Source organism: Danio rerio, chromosome 15 (assembly GCF_049306965.1).
Source record: "Danio rerio strain Tuebingen ecotype United States chromosome 15, GRCz12tu, whole genome shotgun sequence".
NCBI lineage: Eukaryota > Metazoa > Chordata > Actinopteri > Cypriniformes > Danionidae > Danio > Danio rerio.
Window position 1 is genome coordinate 9995001 of NC_133190.1, and position 25452 is coordinate 10020452.

Genomic DNA, 25452 nt, shown 5'->3' on the forward strand with positions numbered 1-25452 from the left:
TTTTCAAAAAAGATGGAGGAACTGGTGTGTGCTGGAACTAAACTCTCACACTCCATTGCTGCTAGCCCCCAGTTAGCAACCAAAAGTCAGCAAGCCACACGCCCATCTCTAAGCCCACCTCGCCCTACACCTAGGAAAGGCCTCAGGTCTTTGCGACAGCGCCAGGTCCCAAAAAACACCTCATCTTTAGCTGGTGAACTTAAAAACTGCCATTGATGTGTCTCGGGGGCCTGCTTAGGTAACAGTGTCTTTATCAGATGTTTACAGAACAAGCAGGAACCCAGTGTGTCTGTAGCTTTCTCTACGCAGATATGTGTCTTATTACGTGACAGAAAACCAAAGACTCTTTCAGACCGTATAGCAAATCATTCAAATCTGGTGTCTATTAAATGTATATCTGAGACTTCTGTAGTGAAAACGACTAAAACTGTTAAGTTAGCACTTCTAAACATCAGATCACTCAATAATAAGTCACTTTTAGTCAATGATTTTATCAACACAAATTGCCTTGATTTTATGCTTTTAAATGAAACTTGGCTAGATGACAGTTGTAGCGCAGCAGTTCTGAATGAAGCAGCTCCTTTAAACTTTGACTTTTTGAGTGTTTGCAGAGCTAATAGGAGAGGTGGAGGCATCGCTGCCCTGTTTAAGGATGTGTATGAATGTAAACAAGTGTCATTTGGTGACTATTTGTCTTTTGAATATCTGAGTATAGCACTAAAAGGGTCTCCACGCATCTTACTAATCATTATCTACAGACCTCCAAAATATTCTCCAGCTTTTATTGAGGATTTTACAGAGCTTTTATCAATAGTAACATCTGAATATGATTATTTTAGTATTGCTGGGGATTTTAATATTCACATTGATAATCCAGAAATCAATGCTGTAAAAGAACTGATGACTGTTTTTAACACTTTTGATCTGACTCAGCATGTTCAAGGACCCACACACAATCGTGGACACACTCTTGATCTACTTATAACTAAGGGTTTACACATTTCATCGACTGTTGTTAAGGATGTGGCACTATCTGATCATTTCTGTATTTTCTTTGATATATTGATCACTCCAGCTATTAAAGACAGATCTGTCTCTGTCAGAAAGAGATGCATAAATGAGAACACTAGTGAGCAGTTTATGAAGGCCATATCGCTAGCACCAAGTATATCTGCAGACTCTGTTGATTCTCTCCTTGATTTGTTTAATTCTAAAATTGAAAATGTAATAAATGACATCGCTCCTGTTAAAGTTAGGAAGAGAACCGGCAAAGAGAGAGTCCCTTGGAGAAACTCAAGAGCAGTCCAAATGAACAAAAGACAATGCAGGAAAGCTGAGCGTATGTGGAGAAAGACGAAACTAGTAGTCCATTATAATATCTATAAAGACAGTCTTCAGGCGTTTAATGTGGAAATAAAAACTGCTAGACAGACTTTCTTTTCAAACCTTATAAACAACAATGTAAATAATGCTCGCACACTCTTTGCAACAGTAGAGAGGCTCACAAACCCCCCCAGTCGGATTCCCAGTGAGCTACTCTCTGTAAGCAAATGTAATGAATTTGCTAATTTCTTTACTGATAAGATCAATAATATCAGAAAGGCAATCAGCTCATCCAATCAGCCAAGTTGTGTCGATATCAAACAAACTCAACCACAACTTGAGAAGTCAGACATTATGTCTGATTTCATGGCAATTAACGGTAAAATCTTAGAAGAGATGGTGCAAATTATAAAAACATCAATCTGCAGTCTTGACACGCTCCCCACATCATTCTTCAAAACGGTGTTTACCTGTTTAGAAATGGATCTTCTAAAAGTGGTAAATGATTCACTTCTCTCAGGGATTTTTCCAAACTCACTTAAAACTGCAGTTGTTAAACCCCTCTTGAAGAAGAGCAACCTGGATAACACCCTATTCAGCAATTACAGGCCAATCTCAAATCTCCCTTTCATTGGCAAAATCATTGAAAAAGTTGTTTTTAACCAGGTTAACAAGTTCTTAAACTTCAAGGGGTGTTTAGACAATTTTCAATCTGGTTTCAGAGCACATCACAGTACAGAGAGCGCTCTTATAAAGATAATCAATGGTATACGTCTAAACACAGATTCAGGTAAAATAACAGTGTTGGTATTGCTCGATCTCAGTGCTGCATTTGACACTGTCGATCACAGCATACTTCTGGATAGGCTGGAAAACTGGGTTGGGCTGTCTGGGACAGTCCTCAAATGGTTCAGATCTTACCTTGAAGGGAGAGGTTACTATGTCAGTATAGGTGATCATAGGTCGAGGTGGACACCCATGACATGTGGAGTCCCACAAGGCTCGATTCTGGCACCTCTCCTGTTCAACCTTTACATGCTCCCTCTGAGCCAAATAATGAGAAAGAATCAAATCTCCTACCACAGCTATGCTGATGACACTCAGATCTACCTAGCCTTACTGCCTAATGACTACAGCCCCATTGACACCCTCTGCCAATGTATTGATGAAATTAAAAATTGGATGTGTCAAAACTTTCTTCAGTTAAACAAAGAGAAAACTGAAGTCATTGCGCTTGGGAACAGAGATGAGGTTCTCAAGGTGAATGCGTACCTTGGCTCTAAAGGTCAAACGACAAAAAATAAGGTCAAGAATCTTGGTGTGACGCTGGAGTCAGATCTGAGTTTCAACAGTCATGTCAAAGCAGTCAGTAAATCAGCATACTATCATCTCAAAAACATAGCAAGAATCAGATGCTTTGTTTCTAGTGAAGATTTAGAGAAACTTGTTCATGCTTTTATTAGCAGCAGGGTGGATTACTGTAATGGACTCCTCACTGGCCTTCCCAAAAAGACAGTCAGACACTTGCAGCTCATCCAGAATGCTGCAGCCAGAATTCTGACCAGAAGCAGAAAATCAGAGCACATCACACCTGTCCTCAGGTCTTTACACTGGCTGCCAGTTACATTCAGAATAGATTTTAAAGTATTATTACTGCTCTATAAATCACTAAATGGCCAAGGACCTCAATACATTACAGATATGCTCACTGAATACAAACCTAACAGATCACTCAGATCTTTAGGATCATATAAACTAGAAGTTCCAAGAGTTCAGTCTAAGCAGGGTGAATCTGCCTTCAGCCACTACGCCCCTTGCTGCTGGAATCAGCTTCCAGAAATGATCAGATGTGCTCCAACATTAGGCACATTCAAATCAAGACTGAAAACACATCTGTTTAGCTGTGCCTTTACTGAATGAGCACTGTGCTGCGTCCGACAGATCGCACTATTATGTTTTTCGTTTTCTTTTTCATTCTTTTATAACCTATTTTAACTCATTTTAATTTGTTTTTATCTGTTTTTAATAATTTTTATTGTCTGCATTTTATTTTCCTAAACTTGTCTTTTTTATTCCTGTTTATGTAAAGCACTTTGAATTGCCACTGTGAATGAAATGTGCTATATAAATAAACTTGCCTTGCCTTGCCTTGCCTTGCCAATATACTGACACTGAGGTGAATAAACTGAATAAAGCGAACATTTTTGTTCTTTTTTTATGTGCGCACAAAAGTATTCTCGTATTCAGATTGAACCACTGAAAGAATATGGTCTGTTTGAAGATGTTTTTTTAGTATATTGTATATCGATATTGTATTTGGTCTGTTTTGAACAGGCAGTTTTTGATTTCACTCAAACTGCAATATCGGTCATGTTATTCTATCATGTTTTCTCCAAAACGTGGACAAGCACCTGTCCCCGTTCTCTGCAGAATGTCATTAATGTGGACTCGGTCTTTAGTCAATGGTAACAGGCAGGCCTTGTTAAATTCAGCAATCTTTTTATTGATGATGTTTTTGCTCCATTTACGACTTTCTCATTAAAATACACACACTTTATTAAACAAAAGCCTGTACAGTATATACAGTTGAAGTCAGCATTATTAGCCCCCCTTTTTAAATTTTCCCCAATTTCTGTTTAATGGAGAGAAGATTGTTTTCAACACATTTCTAAACATAACAGTTTTAATAACTCATTTCCAATAACTGATTTATTTTATCTTTGCCATGATGACAGTAAATAATATTTGACTAGATATTTTTCAAGACACTTCTATAGACCTTAAGGTGACATTTAAAGGCTTAACTAGGTTAATTAGGTTAACTAGGCAGGTTAGGGTAATTAGGCAAGTTATTGTATAACGATGGTTTGTTCTGTAGACTATCAAAAAAATACAGTTGAAGTCAGAATTATTAGCCCCCCTGAATTATTATCACCCGTTTATTTTTTCCCCAAATTTCTGTTTAATGGAGGGAAAATTGTTTCAACACATTTCTAAGCATAATAGTTTTAAAAACCTATTTCTAATAACTGATCTATTTTATCTTTGCCATGCTGACAGTAAATAATACTTTACTTGATATTTTTCAAGACATTTCTATACAGCTTAAAGTGACATTTAAAGGTTAAACTAGGTTAATAAGGTGAACTAGGCAGGTTAGGGTAATTAGGCAAGTTATTGTATTGATGGTTTGTTCTGTACACTATCAAAAAAAAAAAAGTTAGCTTAAAGGCGCTAATAATTTTGTCCCAAAAATAGTTTTTAAAAAATTGAAAACTGCTTTTATTCTAGTCGAAATAAAACAAATAACACTTTTTCCTGAAGAAACAATATTATCAGACATACTGTGAAAATTTCCTTGCTCTTTTAAATACCATTTGGGAAATATTTAAAAAAAGAATTAAAAAAATCAAAAGGGGGCTAATAATTCTGACTTCAACTGTATAAAGCTTAAAGGAGTAAATAATTTTGACCTTAAAATTGATTTAACAAAATAAAAACTGATTTTAATCTAGCCAAAATAAAACAAATAAGACTTTCATCAGAAGAAAAAATATTATCAGACATACTGTGAAAACTTCTTTGCTCTGTTTAACTAAATGTAAATGTAATTTGGGAAATATAGAAAAAATAAATAAAAAAGGGGCTAATAATTTTTACTTCAACTGTATAACATAAGGAAAAACGAAAGTGCTTTCAGAGGTTAGATTTGAATAAATATGAAAACAAACATTTAATAACCAGCACAGCTTATCTGATTCCAGGAAATCAACCTTCATTTTTTATTATTTCTTTTTTTACTTCAAGCTAACTTGACTTTTTATTAATCATGTTGACTAAGCCCAAGTGCGCTGCTAATTTTCAAGCCAATATTTACCCTGATTTGTAACATTTATGATAAATCCCAGAGAAACGGCCTTTGAGGGAATAACTGAATATTTACAGTACTTCACTGTGTATACCTTTTCTCAGAAGTCAATGTCTGTGACGACCTGAGAAACGGTGAGACAATACATGACTCATAATGCTGACCTTCACATTCCCTCAGTGTGTGTGTGTGTGTGTGTGTGTGTGTGTTCGTCACGCTTTCAGGCAATCTTGTTTTGTTTGAGTCACCCACGCTACCCGCTGGCCTGTGGCCACAGCAATGGGTGAAAGTGAGTGCGTTAATTATGTTTTGAGTGTAAAACAGTGAAAGTGTGTCCGGTCTGAAGGATGACCCTCAAACACACACAATCCATCACTGTGTTCATCTTTAGTTGTTCTTTCCCCCTATGGACTCACAACCAGTCTAATGGACTCCTGATTGCCAGTCGCCAGAAGATGACATTTTATTACAGCGCTGTCAGTCTTTATTTCTCCATTGTCTTCGTCTCTATTACCATGACAGCTGCATGACAACCTGGAGATGATCCAATTCTACAGCGCAGTCATAGGGGCTTAGGATTTTGATTGTGTACAAGGCAGACAGAATTGAGGAACCCAGTCAAAAAACATACAATGTATGGTAGATCCTGGAATGTCATTGAATTTAGGATATTTCGAATGAATAAATTAAATATAGGGGGGGGACACTGATACTAGACTAGTGTATGTGACTATTAATGCACAAGAAAACCATTAAAAAGTGCCCTATGAATGAAATCTGGGCAGAGTTGAATAATAAAAATTAATAAAAAGAAATGTCATTGTCTCTTTGTTCTTATGTAAATTCAGCGATTGTACAACCCCAGTAAAAAGCAGGATAATTAGAACACAATGCAGACTGTTGCATGACTTAGTGCAGTCGTCACCAAACTTGTTCCTAGAGGGCCGGTGTCCTGCAGATTTTAGCTCCAACCCTAATCAAACACACCTGAACGAGCTAATCAAGGTCTTACTAGGTATACTTGAAACACCCAGACAGGTGTGTTGAGGCAAGTTGGAGTTAAACCCTGCAGGGACACCGGCCCTCCAGGATCAAGATTGGTGTCCCCTGACTTACGAAGGATTCATTAGCACGTCCTCAAGATTTCCATGTACTTTAGGTCACGTTCTACATCATCTGGACATTACAAGCAGCTTACAATGATTGTTCCTCCCTGATTTTTAAGTTCAAAGTTTATTATTAAATTACTATGTATGTGGGAGTCTTATTTTGAAAACAGGAGACACTGCAAAGCCATAGCCAGCTACACTAGTTTGTTCCTTATGTGTTACTAAGCAATAACCATACCAGCCATACTTGGAGCATCTAAAGTAGCACCTATTAAAGGAGGTGCGAGAATTTGAGGCAAGCCTTAGAGTTAACTCATTAACTTTAGAGTTAATGAGTTCCAGTAAAACATATACAAATAAAATGGATTGGGTTTTTTTTCATGATGGTGAATGAAAGTAAAACCAGTGAGCTGTCTGACAAAAAAGTGCCCTTCTAAATCAAATCAGCAGGATGCCCTTCTGGATCTTTAACTTACTTTGAATTTTGACACTACTGACTACGTTTATATGCACATCAGTAATCTAGTCATTTGCCTTAATCTGAATAAGACATTTATATAATCGACACATTTACATGAAGTGCTATTTGAATGTTGCATCACCATGTTTCTTGTAGAGTTTCATGTTATTTTGAGTGTTTTTCCTTTTAACTGCAGTTCGACAGTTTCACTTTCACTTTCACTTTTTAAAAATGAATATTTTATTCATGAGATATTGGACGCGAGTATGGTAAAGACTGGTGGAAGAGTGTTGTTTTAATGAAATTTAATACCCCACGCCGAATGGACAGAAAAAAACTTCCGCATTTTGCAGTGTGTCTGTTTGCTGTCCTTTACTGACAGCCGTGTGTGTGTGGAACAAAAATGCGGTGAAAAGTCTGACGTGACGCTAATGGTTTGATTGCGGTGTTTACTTCAATAATGCCTCTAATTATGCATACTCCAAATGTCTAAATTCCATTTCTGTTTAGTTCAATTATGACTTTAGTCGTATTAGGGCAAGCAAAAATGGATGTTTACATGGTAGACTCTTAATCAGAGTATTGTCTTAATAGTGAACTTGGCTTTGCGAAGCAGCATTTTCAGTATGTAGGTACATCAAAAGCAAGTAGGCTATGGCTCATGCTTAATGACAGTGGAAGATGATTTATGATTAGTCGTGTCTAGGCATGGGACGATAACCATGTTCAAGGTATACCACAGATTGGAAAAGTTAAGGTTTAAAACAGTCTGAATTTTCTGCTATACCATTCCTAAGGTAGGAGTACGATTTTTTTATTTACTTTTATTATTTTTTTAGGAAAACCATAAAAAAAAAGGTATACAAATATGCTGTTTTAAATTGTAAAACAAAATCTGTGTTTTTTTAAACAAATGAAGATAACAGAAGTCAATAATTCATGTGAATTATTTAGCCTGACATGTTTACCATTCCGAAATATTTGAAATGTTTCCCAAATTAAAATATATTGTGTACAAAGGGAAAAAAAGTTGTTGTTTTTTTACCCAGACATTTAAAAAGAATATATTTTAGAGCAGTAATTGCAAGACTGTCATACTGTGAAAGCATGATATTTATATCTAAGATTATAATACCATCAGAATCTCATACCAGCCCATGCCTAATCGTGTTGTGTCAGGAATCCAACCATGGATTAGCATGTTGTCCTCACAGAAACAGGCTTAGCCATCACACTGAATCACGCAAGCTATATACTATTGTTTCACTGTAATTTTGATACACACTTTAAACACAGCAAGTTATATGTAAATGATGTTTGCATATGCATTATAATTTTGGCTCATGGGAGGGCTGATGGGTAGAAGCGAGTGAAATTAGACAAACTTGGGGAGGGTGTGTGTCCTAAAAGGTTAAAAACCCATGCTTTACAGCTAGTCACAATGCAAAATGCAGGATATACAGATTATACATTTATTCAGTGCCACCCCAAGGGGCATTAGGTACACTTATTAGTATCTTTAGGTAATTTATCGTGTTTTTTGGGAAATTTGATGGATATAATTGTGATTTGAGGTAACAAACACATATAGATTGCTGATTTTTGTGTTTAATGCACATTTAATCCAGAAATGTTTAAATGAAAAATAAAAAGGAAAGGAAGGAACTAACTAGATCAGGGGCTTTTAAACTGTGGGTCGCACAGTGAACAAAGGTGAGTTGCGCAACATCACACAGCTGCAGCTATATTTACATTGCGGTAAATCAAAACCAGTACGATTGATGGCAATAACTCAAAAACCTCTTACCCCAAAAATATCTGAAGTGTGTTTCCTACAAAAAGACAAAGCTGGTTATGTTTCACAGCTGTCTTTTTCTTTTTTCGCTCAACATTACGAGCACTGCTCTGTTTGAGCCCTCGCAATCTGCGTTTAGCCGAGAAAGCTCACACAGAGCGAAGCTCTCAGTAAGAGACCGTCGGAAAAGTGCTTCTTTTTTTCGTTTTTTTGCTTAATTTTCTCTTAAATGAGCACAAACAGTTACTAAAGTAGTTGAATGTTTCATTATAGATCTGTGCATTCTTAGATTAACACCTCTGTTATCAAACAAAACACAACGAGAGATTCATTTGCTGCTCTTCATTAAATAACTATAGTAACTTTAATCAATATGCAATTACAATTAAAAGTGAAGCAGATTTTATAGCTTTATTTAATTTCTGGATAGGCCCTTGATTTTAATAGGCTAAACCTTTTATTGTCAATATTTTCTAATGTTTGCTATGAATACTATCATTTGAAGCTATTTGTTGTCCCATATTTTTTTTTACATCCCAACATTGACAGATTGCTAATCAATAAATAGCTAAATAGTGCTATCTGTTAGTTTTAACGTCACCTAATGTTATGGAAGGGCATAGATGTTATGGAAAACAGTAATAATACTGTAACTACCCCCATCATTCCTTCCTCAAGCAAATGTCGTAAATATTAGATCAATTCAACTATAATGTTAATTGCATTGGCATATTTATCTGACGTTTTCCCAGCTTGTAGTAGTCGATCAAAAAGCTGTTTAGTTTCTTATGACAATATACACAAGCAGTGGAGTTTACTGCGATGTGAAGAGGCTTGATCATAATCAAGGGGCTTGATCAAAGATTGATCATATTCTCTTCTGAAAAAAGAAGAGTATCTTTTTCAACAAAAAAATGATCACAGTTACAGCCAGCATCCCACAAAAAGCACTTCGAGCCTCATTTTGTGCATATCAAATCGCAAAATCCAAAAAGCCACACACCATTTATTTTTGACTGCTTTGAATGGATACATTTTTTAACCCATTTTTCCATATTAAAATATTATGGTGGGTCTTGAGATTGAATAACTTGCCAAGGTGGGTCCTGGAATAAAAAAGTTTGGGAATCCCTGAACTAGATAACTAAACTAATATGTATCCATTTAAAATCTAATAATAATACCAAAAAAATGAAATGTGTTTTTGAAATTTTACATAGGGGATACTGTTCTTTCTGTTCAAGTTTTGGTTTATGTCCTATAAGAAAAAAAAAATTAATTATAATTTTTTTCACCATTCCACAGCTTGTAGTGGGGTAACCCGCGGTGTCAGCCTTACCTTGTGATGTCATACACGAGAAGAGCTCCTGCTGCTCCACGATAGTAACTGCGGGTCACTGACCTGAAACACACACAAGCAGTGAATAACCTCCGCCAATCACAGTCCGCCTTTAACAGTGAGCAGTTCCAAATCAACCAATCACAGGCGAGTACCTAAAGCGCTCCTGTCCAGCCGTGTCCCAGATCTGCAGTTTGACTGTTTTGCCACCAACATTGACAACCCTGGAGCCGAACTCAACGCCGATGGTGTGATTGGAGTCCTGTTTGACTGTGACACAACATGAGTGGTAAGAGGTGGAGAATGGATTGCTGAAATAATTGATTTAAGGCCACTCTCTCCCCACTTCAAGGTAAATGTTCTGTAAGATCCAACGTTTTCCCGTTTTATTTACGGGTTGTTGGTTTGCTGTCAGGTCAAATATAGATTTTGTGGCCCTGCCTTTCAATAACAATCTCTTTGAAACCTCTGGATTACATTGTTACGTGTTCAAAAACACAATCCAAGCTGAAATAGGTTGCTTGCAATCTCGTAAATTCTGGTGATGCACAAAATTCAGATGGAGAGCAGGAAGTAAAAAACTAAATGGAATATAATAATATAAATTCTATAAACAATAATAATTAATACTCTTTATATAAATATTGAATATTGGCCACAAAATTTAATAGTATTTTATTTTTTTTTTGGTTTATCAGTTTAATTGTTTAGCAGTTTAATAGTCACCCAAGTAATATTTAATAGCTTTATACTTCGTCCCTCAAAGTCAGGACAGATCCACACATTGCCACTAGATGGCGCAACTAACTCTGTTAGTTCTCTTGTGTCCACAGAATACAATTTCTCCTGTAATTTAGTCGACTCTTTATTCCTTGTGATAAATAAACTACTAGTCGGTCAATAATTCAAAATGTTTCAAGCCATTAAATAGTTTAAAGGGCTTAAAATATTAATTGAGTTGCCTAATAAACTTTTTACCCAGTTTATCATTTTCGTTTCCTTTAGCTTAGTTCCTGCTTTTTAATAGTTTTTATTATTTCTATGGCGGCATATCAATGCCAATATTAATCGAGCGCAGCGGTGATGTTTGCGCGCGAGGAGAAGTGAACCGTGAGCAGATTACAGGTCTACACGCGAGAAAACTACAGCTCGCGAGCGCACAGGGGATCTTCACGCGCGCGCTCAACTGATCCAGCGCGAGAAAACAAGTCCCGCGCGCACATCATCATCTGTGCGTACGATGTATGGAAAAGATCTAAAAAGCAAATAAACTCTTCTGAAGACAATATTTCCTAGAAAGATCATCCCCAAGTGTAATAATGAGCACTGCTGTTGTGGTTAATAATGGGTTAGTAATGAAGTAAAATACAACAAACCAACAAGTGCTGCACGGGACAAATCAAATGGGTTCAGAAAGTCATGTTACAAGAATGCAAGTCATTATTTTAGAAGATTAATTATTATTATTTGACTGTTTCTCGAGATTGAATCCTCATAAAGTTCTCAGAAAGTTTCTTATGATTATGACTTGCAAATTGTATATATATTTAACGGCGTGATCTTTTAACCTGCGTCCAATCCCGGCTAACTTCCGGAAAGGAAGAGTAGCCAATAGCGTTAGAGATAACAAGTAAACCAAGTCCCGCCCCAGGACTGACAAAAATCCGAAATGTTTCGCGCGAGCAGAGAGAAGAACCAGTGAGCGAGCGGAGAGAACTGATCGCGCGCGCGCGCTGTAGGCATGGCGTGAAGATCCCCTGTGCACTCGCGAGCTGTAGTTTTCTCGCGTGTAGACCTGTAATCTGCTCACGGTTCACTTCTCCTCGCGCGCAAACATCACCGCTGCGCGCGATTAATATTGGCATTGATATGCCGCCATATATTTCTACGAATTTTTTTCTAAAATTGTAATATCATCTAAACTTTCAGGTATTAAATTTCAGGTGCTAGGCTGCAGCGCTAAATAAACAATAACAATAAGACATAGGGACAGATGACTTGCAGAATATAATAACATATGTGCATTCTGGCCTTATTTATAATGTACATAGAATGCACATGATCGTGACATGCAAATATGAGAGCAGAAAAAAAAGCATAGCCGCACATTCAAAACGATTTCATAATCTCGCATACTGTCAGCAGCTTCCTCTTATGCGCACATTATAAGGTTGCACATTTCAGACCATTTTAATGTGGTCATGTCATTGGCCTATGAACACTTCCTGCTTGTTATCAAACTATTTTATAACTGTAGCATGAAGCAATTCAATCATAACTTAATTTTAAAACATCTATCGTAAACATTTATCAATATGCGTGTCTTTTTGGATTCTCAGAAGCTATAAAAAAAATGTAAAACAGGAAATACATAAGGGCCATTGTTTTTGTTTACATTCCTCAAAATGGTCTCTATTATGTACACAAACTATCAGGTTGTCTGCTTTGTTGATGACAAACCTTACCGATACTGAATTATTGATACCCTCCCCACCCCCAACTTCCACTTCAGATTTACGTTAATTTCAGGGGTCGCCACATTGAGCTCAAAAAATGCGGAAATCCATATTTACACAGAAGAATCACATCCCTGATAGAGTATATATTTGAAAGTGTTTATTATATGCCAAATTTTCTACCATTTTCAGTGAGTTTCCTGAACTTTTTGTGCAAGAACTTAAAGAACTCTATAATAAGTCTAGGCTTGGGCGGTAATATGGTATACTGCGAGATCTAAAAATAGCAACGGTGTCAGTTTTAATACCGTTATACAGTCATAAAAAACAATGCACTTAAATAAGAGACCAGTATTAAACAATAAATATTATTTATTTAATGCCTACAAATGCGTATGCGTGATAGTCATCACGGGACAGTGTGGAGGAGAGAGAGAGAGGTAAGATGACGAGTTGCGCACCAAGTGACCTGAAGTTTGGCAGTATTTCCGGTTTAGGGTTGTAACGGTATGAATTTTTCACGGTATGATAATCGTCTAAAACAATACCACGGTTTGACGGTTTCGCGGTATACGGTATGTTACAAATGTTACAAAATAATAGAACAGTGAAGCAAATTTGACTTTTTCCAAATAATATATTTTTAGTTACTATAAACAACACCACTTACAATGAACAAATAAAAATAAGAAAATAATAAATAATGTGTCAAAGTCCAAATAAAGTCCAAATAAACATGGTGCAAATCCTCAGTAAAAAATAGATATAAATATTTACTATACTATAAATAGTTACATAACGAAAATAGATTCAATATGGAACATCCTTAGGTTTATGTGCCAGCATGGATATGGTTGTCTATGGATATGGATATGGTTGTCTGCAATGCAGACAAACAGCTGCATCTTCATTTACGTCTTTTGAAAACAGCAAGAGCAGCAGTTCGTCTTTGCTGTGTCACTGTTTTGTCATGTTTCTGTGCTGCTGTGCATGCAAAAGTACTTAGTATGAGAATTATTTCATGCAAAACTTTTTTTTTGCGTTTTATTTAGCCGCGCATAAATGTATGCCTTTCTCTCATTCCGTGTTGTTCAAAAAGCTTGGTCCACAAACAAAAGTGAAACCTATGCTTATTGGTTGTGATATAGCGAGTTTGAACCAATCTGGGCATGGAGGAGGGATAATGCATCAATGTATCATGTCTGATTTGTCCGGAGACACAGTGACGAGCGTTTCTTTGTCAAATCAGCGTTGTCAAATGTTGATGACGTAACCGCACTGATTCCGGAGCCTCTGAAAGTCCGCGAATGTTATGTGATACAGCACTGGAAAGCTGAGATTCTCTTCTTTATGCCAATCTTTGAATTGTATTAATCGGATCAGCGGATCAAAAGTTATTAAACATTTAAGAGCAATACTTATTTTTAGCCGCGGGCGGCTGTCTCGGTCTTTAAGGGTTAAAACCGTTGATATGCAATTGTTCATGGTATGATAATCGTGCACGTTCAAATCGTGGTAAACCGTCATACCGGTATATTGTTACAACCCTATTCCGGTTTTGACCGAACGAGAAGGGAGCTGTGGTAATCACGAACTAGAGGTTTGCATTCCCGCTCCTGTACCACGGGAGCTGCGAGACCCGACCAGATTTCCTGTGGTGTGGGAATAAATTTCCGAATAAATCGCAGGAGCGGTTGGTAACTCTGGTGTAATTTGAAAGGGAGCGGGCGCGCAGTCTAACAATATCGCTTCCAAACAAGCGACAAGCGCACATCCACGTGGATGCTGTTTATGTGTATGCGTATGTGTGTGAATGAGAGACAGCGTGGTGCTGTGTGTCGCTTGGTGCTCTATTTATGTGTGTGTGTGAATGAAAAAGAGACTGTGGTGCTGTGCGTCGCTTAGTGCTCTCTGTCTCTCTCTCTGTGTGTGTGTGAATGAAAGAGAGTGTCCGGCGCATATCTCTAAGACAAACAGGTGTTCAGTTTCTGAATGGTTTAGACACAAGCCAACAGTTTGGTGATGCTGTCTGAGACTTACGTCATAGTTTTTTTTACATGCACGGTAATACCGGATTTCTAGGTAAAATAGGGAGGAGGTTTGACGGTCTCAAAATTTGGATACTGCCCAAGCCTAAATAGGTTTTTGTTGTTTCTTGGTCTGGACTGATTTTAACAACCATAAACAATGCAAAACATACACATTCTGAAGTTCTGCTAGCAATTCCTATAAAGAAAAATTACTTCCTGCCCTCTATCTGAATTTTGCACGCATGAAATATGAAATAACAAAAATACATTTGAACTTTTATTCAATGTTTACAATAAAAATCCAATAAGATCCACCTATACCAAGTCTCTCATGTAATCTATCTACTAAAAGACAGAACATAGCACTTTATAAACTGTATTGTACATAAATCTTAAGAAAATTTTAATATTACAATTATATCGCAATATTAATAGTGAAATAAATTTAAAAACTGAATAAATATAAATGTACACACATTTACACAAGTAAATATATAAACTCAATGATGGGCTAAAAATCTGCAGATTTCTGCATGCACAGATTCCGTGTGGGCCTACCTATAAGCCACATACCTACTATGTATGTATCAAAGACCAATTTAACTAATTGAATCCATGCACTCTATGATACCTTTAAACTTACTGAATCTATTTCAGATCAAACTTTTACTTCAGAGTATCAAGTCAATTTAATTGGATTTATGCCATGACCCCTGCAGACTCCCTAAAGTCAGCGCATACTCCGTTTTCATATTTAACACATTCAGAGCTCACCCTGTCTAGGAAAACAACTTCAAGGTAGGGTCATTCGAAATCTATTCAATGTCAAACACATAATCACCAGCCATTAAGCCTCTTTTCTTCATTTCCTCAGTAAATCGAGACTGACATTGAAATTACTGCGCAACATGATTGTCATTTATTGCTTAACATCACCTTATTCATGTTTTAAAAGCATGTAAAGCTACTCCGGTTTCGTGAAGAATTAACATTCAAGGCCTCCGCAGAACGCTTTGAGAATTAAAGGTCATGTTTTAATTCAAGTCTTTGTGCGAGTGAGACATTAATATGGGCTTACACTTGTTCTCTATGAACTGGTGAAGGAGGCATGATTTCCCAGTCCCGGCGCTGCCAATCACCAGGAACTTGAACAGGAAATCTGAAACCGAGAGGGAGAGAAGAAGAAAGGAAATCAATAAGGCTGTTGCGCTGCTCTGAGAACACGTTTGAAGGGAGGTTTGGATGTCGTTCAGAGCGCTGGGCCGTCCAGATATGCTTCATTCCGACCGAGCTAAAGCTCTCCTTCATTCTTCTGTCCGTTCAACTGAGGCGTGCTTTCTTAGAACAATTAAGCCAATCTTGAACTGTCATGTTCTGCCCAAAACAGTTGCAAAAAACCGTCTAAAACATGCATTAAACTGCAGATGGCTTATATCGGTGTTATTGTGCGGCAGGGCTGATTGTGCAAAAAAGACGGCAGATTGAAAAACCACACCAACACTGCTTATTATAGACTTACAGCACTTCAGGCTTTTCATAAATCATGTACAAACTCACAGTAAATGGTAATGTAGAGGTTTACTAAATAATATTGGCATACAAGACGCATTTGGAATATAAAACATTCCTCTTAGTTAGAAGCTAGTTAGGAAAGTTAGGAAAAGTTTAAGCAAATTATAATGTTGTGTTTACATTATTCTGGTGAAATAAAAGCCAACTACATGACGCCAAACACGCAAGCACACACTTTACACAGTTCAGACTTGAAAATTAGTGTGTGAAGGCAAGTTCAGGTATGAACAAAAATAGTTTTTCATGAAAAGTGTACTAAAAATTGTGAGTTTTGTAAGTATTTTGAAATGGTGATAAATATAAACTACTGTTCAAAAACTTGGTAAATTTTACAAGGATTTTTAAAAAATGTAATAAAAATAATAGTTATAAATAATTACAATTTAAAATGATAAATGTAATTTTTCTATTGTAATTTATTTTACAATAAAAATATTGGTGTTTCAAAGTTAAATACTCAGCAAGCATCATTACTGCGGTCTTTAATTTGAAAAGATCCTTTAGAAATCAGTCTAACATGATGATATTATATGATAATATTTCTAACTAGATTCTTAAAGTTTGAGAACAAACTTTGAGGCTGGCTTGTGAAAGCCTGATGGTAATAGTTTATTTAGTTTAAACAGTTTTAAAAAGTATGAAAAGATAGATAGAAAGATGGATAGGTAGATAGATATATAGATAGATAGATTAGCATGTTATTAGCATGATTCTAGCGTGAATTACCATGTTGTTAGCATGATTCTAGCATGAATTAGCATGTTGTTAGCATGATTCTAGCATGAATTAGCATGTTGCTAGCATGATTCTAGCATTGATTAGCATGTTGCTAGCATGATTCTAGCATGAATTAGCATTTTACTAGCATGATTCTAGCATGAATTAGCATGTGACTAGCATGATTTTAGCATGAATTAGCATGTTACTAGCATGATTCTAGCATGAATTAGCATGCGACTAGCATGATTCTAGCATGAATTAGCATGCGACTAGCATGATTCTAGCATGAATTAGCATGTGACTAGCATGATTCTAGCATGAATTAGCATGTGACTAGCATGATTCTAGCATGAATTAGCATGTTGTTAGCATGATTGATAGATAGATAGATAGATAGATAGATAGATAGATAGATAGATAGATAGATAGATAGATAGATAGATAGATAGATAGATAGATAGATAGATAGATAGATAGATAGATAGATAGTGTGCGAGCATGAGTCAAACAAGCCAACCCCCGTTTCTCTACGATGTTCTGATACTGAGATATAGCTAGTGTTATATCGTTGCTAGGTTAGTCTGTTTTGTTGCTATGGAGTTGATTGACAGCTTAGACTGATGATGTATCAAAGCTTCTTGCCAGTATGAACAGTTAAAAACAACCCCCATGTCTCTTTCACACTGCAGCATGACAATATCAGTCTGAACCTCTTTAATGGCAGTTTATGGGAGAGTTGCTAGGGTGCAGTATCTGGTTGTTTGGGTGTGGTTAGAAAGTTAAAAGGCCATCAGTGATTGGCTGCTGGCTAGTCTGAGTTAAATGAGCTCAGCCATTAGTCTGTAGGACAGTTTGATGCAGAGTTATGAGCTCACAAAGTTTGATCCAATGTAAAGTCAATGAGAGTCTTTTGCAATGGAAGTCTATGGGACGGTTTCTAGGGTCCAAAAGTGCTAGGGCGTGGTCATTGGCAGTTTGATAGTCTGAGTAAAATGAGCCCAGTTAGAAGTCTGTGTGACATTCTGATGCGTAGTTATGAGGTCACAAAGTTTGATCCAATGTTACGTCTATGGGATTTTTCCGACGGTCCCGGGACGTTTTTCGGAAAACCGAAAGTCGGATCAGTCGGAAAAGATATAGCAACTCGAGTCAGAATAGTTCGGAGGTCTGACCCGAGTTTGATGGTCATAGCTTAAAAGGCCTAGGAGGAGATAGTCTCAGAAGAAGAAGAATAATATTAAGTTTAATAGGATAACAGTAGTCTGGCTTGCTACACAAGCCAGCCTAATAATATTTTCAGGCAACACAGTGTCACAGTGGAAAGCACTGTCACCTCACAGCAAGAAAGTCGCTGGTTCGAGTCCCAGCTGGGTAAGTTGGCATTTCTGTGTGGAAGTTGCATGTTCTCCCCGTATTCGCATGGGTTTGCTCCTTGTGCTCCGGTTTCCCCCACTTTCCAAAGAGATGCGGTACAGGTGAACTGAATAAACTAGTAGTGTACTTGTGTGAATGAAAGAGTGTATGGGTGTTTTACAGTTTTTGGTTGCGGCTGAAAGGGCATCCGTTGCATAAAACATATGCTAATTAAGTTTGCGGTTCATTCTGCTGTGGCGACCCATGATTAATAAAGGGACTAAGCGGAAGGAAAATTAATTAATTAATAATATTTTTGTAAAATGTGATGTCAGACTTAACAAAACTGACATTTAACTAAAGGACAAATTAAAGAAAAAAATGTACATGGAAAACAATTTAAAAATCCCAACAGTTTCCAACATTATTAATAATAACAGTAGTAAGCATCACGTGACACTAAAGACTATAGTGATGCTGGGAATTCAACAAGTTAAATTATTTTTAAATTAAAATTTAAAAGCAGCTATTTTACATTCTAATAATACAAAATGTTATGGTTTACAGTTTTGACTTACAAAAACATTTAAAAAGAAAAGAACAAAAAAAAAAATCCAATCCTTTTGTAAAGCTCCATCATGAATATAAAAACTAAAAACTAAAAGCTAAAAACTCCAAGAACCTTCGTTGAATAAATGGCTTCCACAATCACTCCAAAATGACATTTACGCATAATAAATCATATTAAATTAAGTGGTCCAGACTCAGACAGTCAGCTAATGGCTGCTATTTCTGGTCTTGAGTATGTGTGTGCGCGCGCATGTGTGCACTCTCACAACATGACCTTCAGCTCATCTTCATGGAAAAACAAATAGGTGGGTAAACATTCACAGCCAATGGCTACAGATACTACCACCTTAAAAACATCGTTTTTGACACTTCAGGAAATGCAAGACAATTGATGCTTATATCAGACATGTGTGAGATGTATCAGTTCCCTTTAATGAACTTTAAGGGAAATGAAAAGGGGACCCAGTTTAAACCAGGCATTTTTGATTCAGCGTACTTGTATACTTGCACATGTTTTACAAAATACATTTACGAATGACTATGTGATCAATAATCTACAAATATCTATGCCACAAGTAATCTATAGCGACTTGAGTGATGTGAAGCATATGTTCTCCTCCCATTTGGTGTTAACTCAGCCAAAGACTATTGAATATACACGACTTGTTACTTATATAGCTTTGAATGGGGGAAATTGTAATGTGAAGCCCCACTCTCTAGTACAGGAGCCAATCATTGATCGATAAAGACTCACATTTCTCCAGGAGTGTTGCTCTGAGGCATGTTTTTTAAGTTTTTGCAGTTGTTATGAAGCCTCTGGGTCAGTAAACACAGTGGAAATACTTGATTCACGAGAAATATATCCACATAAAGCTAAAACAAATGTATTTTGGTTTTATAATGTGTATAAACCAAATGCAATATACAGTCAGTCCCCTTAAAAGCACGAATGCCCACAAACTTGTCAACAAAAAGGTCATTTTGGGATGAGATTTTCTGTTAAGACAAGGTTGGGAATTACTTCAGAAAACTAGCATGATTGGACGAGACATTATTCAGAGGACTATAATGTGTAACACGGCTATCAAAGAGGTTGATGTTGTGATCTTGTTCCCTTCGAGGGTGCATTAACTTGGGCAACCAGAAATAATGATCATTTTGTTTGATTGGAACGAAATTTAAGAGACATTTGTTTAACTTTTTTGCCAATTCCAATGGCTCTATTAACGATCTAGTAGCAAAGTTTAAAGTGCAAAAGCATGTCGGAACCCACTTTTGCTATTTTAAGGATGGAAAAATACGCTTTGAGTCCTGGTGCATGGTCTAACAGGGTTGTGCTTATTCTCTTAATGAGTTTTGGGTGTTTTGAGCATAACCTGCATTAAACCAATCAGAGTCTCATCTCTCATTCCCTTTAAGAGTTGTGTCGGGCCATGGCGCATTTGCTATTTACATGATGAAAATTGTAGATGGAAAAACAATGCTTTACTAGTGAGAAAACAGACCATCTGCGCGAGGATAAAGAACGAGCCTACTCTATTCAGCCTCTTTACTTTCTCTTTATTTTACTTTTACTCTACTCCATTACTTCCGTGGATAAGGAAACTGTATTGTACTTATATCACTGAAGACATCAATAAGCCTATATATTTCATTTTCATTGTTAGGTGCAAAGATTGATTTCAAAACTATTTCTAAATTCAGTTTTAATTTCCAGCAAACGAATAAATTAACAAAAATAACAAAATAAGGTCAAAAAATTGTTTGGATGTAAATAGTTATATCGAAACACATGTCCTCCTATTCTTATGCCCCATATGGTGATGCATACTCTCCAAAACCCAACAGGTGGACAAATCTAAAATTATTTTTATTAAAACAAATATAAATATTAACATAATATATAATACTGCTAATAATAACAACAACATTATACAAATGCAAGTTGTCATGAATAAACTAAAAAAAAACTTCCGACATGAAGGCAAGGAGGTAATGAGTTTGATATTTACAGTATGTAGAAAATAATAATTTTTTTTTACATTTTAATCCTTTATTTTTTCAGATGTAAAGATATTTGTGTATTGCTTGTTTGTCTTAACCAATGTGTAAGTGTTTTGGACCAGCATAGGCACATAACTAACGTGCTCTGCACAAAATTTTAGGCCATCTTTCAGTGTGTCAATGGCACAGTCTATTTCAGTTCTTCAAAATAGCAACGCGCTAACAATGTGCCTTAACACACTTCCTTTTTCGACCAGAACACTTACAAAGTAGCGCAAATCCATTTGCTCTTTTAACAGTGTTGTGCAAAACGTGAAAATTAGGGTTGCACTGATTTGAAAATAGCAACAAATCGCACCAAACACGCCTTATAGGCCGGGCGTATGATAGGGCCCTAAATGAAATTTAATCGCAAGCTTGGCAAACCGTTTTAGAGAATCGTATGTTTCCCCATTCAAACAAAATGCCCGAGCATCCTACCTGGTAGGCGTTTCAAGGATGGCAGTAGACTGAAATGGCTTGCCTTAAAGGAACTTTGATGCAGCATTAGAGCAGCTGGCTGTAGTATTCGTTACCTAGTAACCAACAGTAAACAAGGCAATCATAATCCGCTTGTTAAGTGTGACGTCACGCGAAGCGGCTTCCAGGTCCAAGCGCTCTATTCAACTGAATGGGGAGACTCATGAAATGGTAATAATAAACGTTTAGAAAGCGATTTAATACTTTTGAAAATCACGATCGCAATATATATGTCCATGCCTAATATCCAATGGCCAGAAAGTGATTCATTTTTTATAAATTGTTAAATTTTTTGTATTTGTTATGCAGCAAGCCCAGAGATTGCTGTGTACACTATGACTTTATATAAAATTAACTTTAATGTGTGACAGGAATAAAACGTGATCATAAACGAATGATTTCTCCACTCAAATGAAAGGCGGCTTGGACCCGGAAACAGTATTACATACGTCACCACTTAAAAAGCGGATAGTCATGTGGGTGTAATGTTTGTAGCAAGTTTTATTCATCAAATGCGTTTCCATATCCCATTCCATCTCCTCAAGTGAATAAAACTTTCTGCAAGTTGGACGATTTCTATACGAGATTTGATATTACATCACTTCTCACGCAATAATTAATAATGTGCAGTAATAGCGGGTGACTGAAACCCAGCTAGTCACAATAGAGGTGATTATTTGTTTGGCGGCGAAAATTAAGTGATATGTGTGGCGTATTTGCACCAATCTCACAGAATTCACCACATTTGTGTCTTCTGCGCTTAGTTAAAAAAAATAAATTCAACTCAAGTGGAAAATTCCAGTGAGAAATTTCCATCATTTGTTTCTAATGTTATAATAAAAAATGCACAATAATGCAGGATGATAAAAACATAGCTAGCCACTCACTACAATGCCAGAGTAAAAACAAGTTCAGTAAACATTTAGTAACGTAGTTTATTATCAGCGTGCCGTTTTCAAGCAAGCGATGGATATCAATGTGCCATAGAAGAGTAATAACACTGCCAGGCCAAGATGGGCATTTTTTTTCACTGGCATGGAAAGGGGATTTGTAAGCCAAGTACAATGAAGCGGAGGGCCTCAGTTTCACAGGGGATTGATGAGGGCTTGAAGGAGAGAAAGGAGAGATGCGAGTGAGGGGGAGATTTCTGCAACATGAAACTAGCATCCACATTAACTACATGAATATTTTATGACCTACAGCACAAAAACATCAGTCGATATTCAGACAAACGACATGTCTTCAACTGGTGATTTAAAGGAGCCACACACGCTTAATAGCCCCTTTCACACATACAGACCTTTCCAGAAAATTGCCGGGAATTTTCCGGAAAGGTTGTAAGTGTGAACAGTTCCTTTTTGAAAATACCGGTAAATTCGTTCTGGCTATTTTCCGGAAAGAGAAGTTGTAACATTACCGGCAATTTGCCGGAATGCTGCGCTGTGTGAATGCAGAAGGAAGATTACCGTAATAAGCGCGTGCACGTCTAGAACGTGCTGACGTGAGACGTCTGCTTTAGCCAATCACAACAGTCAGACGCATTTACGTCCGCGCGGTTTGTGAGAATAAAAACCTTTAAATATTTTTCCACACACATTTAGCTGCTAGAAGTTAGTCAGATCACGTTTGTATGTTCTTCTTTATGCCAACTGTGTAAATAATCATCGATGAGATGCTTATGATAAGCCGTTGTTTGTTTACCTTCAAGCTTTGCGTGTGCCTGTGAAAGAGCCTGTGAGCACTTGCACATGCACATATTATGAACATCTCGACATGCGAAAGTGATCCTGCGAAAGTTTTTCACAATATTGATCACCCACAGAGTTTGTAATTTAGTGAAATGTTTACAAATACAAGCGCAGCCGTTTAAAGCTCATTTGTGGTTAATGATGTCAGAATTTACCGGTATTTTGGAATGGATGTGTGAATGCTCTTTTCCAGGAAAATTTCCGTAACGACCTCGCCTGTGTGAACAGCGCTTTTTTGAATATACCGGTAAAGTCGTTCCGGAAATTTTCCAGATATTTACCGGTATCACTGTGTGAAAGGGGCTATTGGCTACATTTACAATAGAGTAATAAATGTCTTTTCAAACGGTGAGAAAGAATTTTTTTAAAAAGACTTCTTAGTTATTTAACATTATTCTGCATTCTGGGATAAAATATTTGGTATTCTGTGCATTTTGACAAATGTCATACTAGTTCATATCTCACAACAGAGCAGTCTGCTATTGAAAACAGACTTTAGATCACTGAAACACCAATATGAAACTGCTTTCAATACCCATTTTACAAAAATAGTGTGATGTGAAACTACTAAATGCATATACAAGACTTAATTTTCTGCATTAGGAATCTACTGTAAATTACACTGTAAAACTTGATACACCCCCCTCACTTTTAGAGACAGACCATCTAGAAACAGGTGATTAATAATTATATAAACAAACTTTTGGATCTCATACTGTCCCCCTACTTTTAAAATGTCCGCTACACCCCTGTGCACAACCATCTCTAGAGTTTACAGAGACTGGTCTAAAAAAGAGAAAATATCCAGTGAGAGGCAGTTTTGTAGGCGCAAGTGCCTTGTTGATGCCAGAGGTTAGATGAGAATGGCCAGACTGGTTCCAGCTGATGCAACAGTAACTCAAATGACCGCGTTACAACCGAGGTATGCAGAAGAGCATCACTGAACGCACATTTATGGATGTGAAATCTCTCCGTTATAGATGTGCAATTGGCACTTGTGTGACTTTGGTAAATCAAATGTAATTGTTAAAAAAAAAACACTGACATTTTTTTTTGTATTTTTGTAGTTCTGTAAATTACACAAAAACAAACAAACAAAAAAGTTTTGCTATTTTGGCGAAAATGTTTTCATGGCAAGGATGATATTTGCATGGAATTGCTCATTAATAGAGGACTAGTAACTTAAGATTTTAATTTCAGTTATCAAATATGTGTGAGGTAAACTTAAACAATTAAGTGCAAACAACTACATGGTTACTCAGATGGTTAGAGGAAACCGATTGCGACAAATGGTTTAAGTCGACTAAACTCAAAATGAATAAAGTTAGTCAACTTAAATGGTTTGCAAAATTCTCTCATAATTTACTCATTGTTCACTTGTTTCAAACCCATTTGACTTTTCAATTGTTATACAATAAAGAAGATATTTTAAAGAAAACTAGAACAAAGTTTTTTTTTTTTTTTTTTAATACGGAAATATCTTGTTTTGTGTTCACCAGAATAACAAAACTCAAAAGGTTTGGAGAGAAAGTAAATAGTGAGCAAATAATTATTTTTGGTTGAACCATCTCTTTATTATGACAGGTTGTTGTGGCCAGCCTGGTGATGTCAACCAATAAAAAAAATTAGAAGAAGATATTTCCCATAGAGTAAAGATACAAATAGTTTTCTCAGGGAAAGAATACATCAATGAATCAAATAAATAAATTGCTATTTGGGGCATATTTATGAAATATGTTTCAATATGAAATTTGAATTAATATTTGCGTAAATCATTGGTAATGCTGATCTGATGTAAAATTTCAGATTCATGAATGACTTCTGTTTTTTTAGCAAAATGATTAATGCATTTGTAATATTTCAAGTTTATTTAGTCTTTTTTATTTTAGCTGAGAGTTAATAACTGCAAATTTGGGTAAAATATAACCCTCTTATTACCCCGCTGTCCAGTCCTACAGTACTTGTACAATGACCGTTAATATTACAGTATCTGTTTACATTCAGTAATATTCATACATACTAGTTTCTTTTTTGTGTGTGAATTATATCTTTTTACAATTTAACGTTACAGTGGAAGTGTGCAGTGAAAAAAGAAAGAAAAAAAATGCATCAAATGAATATTACTAGACCGCCTTAAAATAATGCCATCCAGGTGCTCAAAGAAAAACAAAAAAAAACTCAGTCTTCCAGTGAACATTCCCCTTTTCGATGTATCAATGTTAGCCACAGTGAAGGCAAGTGGTGCTTATTTGCATAAGTGACTTTTCTGTCAGTGTGTAAAAGTGAAACAAAGCAGACACAGTTCATGCAGAGCAATGATGCATGGTGTTGATGAAGGAAGTGACATGCAGAGTCACCGCAATGAAACAAGCTAATCCTTGAACCGCAGATGTCAAGTTTCTGTTGAAACTTGACTTTAGTGATTTCAGCTGTTTTGTAGAGAAGCTATTTTGCCCCACAGAATGAAGAAAAGGCTATTGTGACTTTTAATCTCACAATTCAGACTTTTGCAATTTAAATCACACAAATTCAATTCAGAGAAAATAAAAATCCGAGTTGCAAGATTCTGAATTTACATAACGCAAT

General features: G+C 36.5%; 1 protein-coding gene across 1 annotated transcript in view; it reads right to left on the reverse strand.

Annotated features, from left to right (window-relative positions):
* Positions 1 to 25452, reverse strand: part of rab4b (RAB4B, member RAS oncogene family) — a 42968-nt gene that overhangs the window by 11142 nt on the left and 6374 nt on the right. Inside the window, 3 exon segments of the mRNA NM_001004002.1 lie at positions 9895 to 9957; positions 10050 to 10164; positions 15459 to 15539. Coding sequence (NP_001004002.1) covers positions 9895 to 9957; positions 10050 to 10164; positions 15459 to 15539 — 259 coding nt within the window.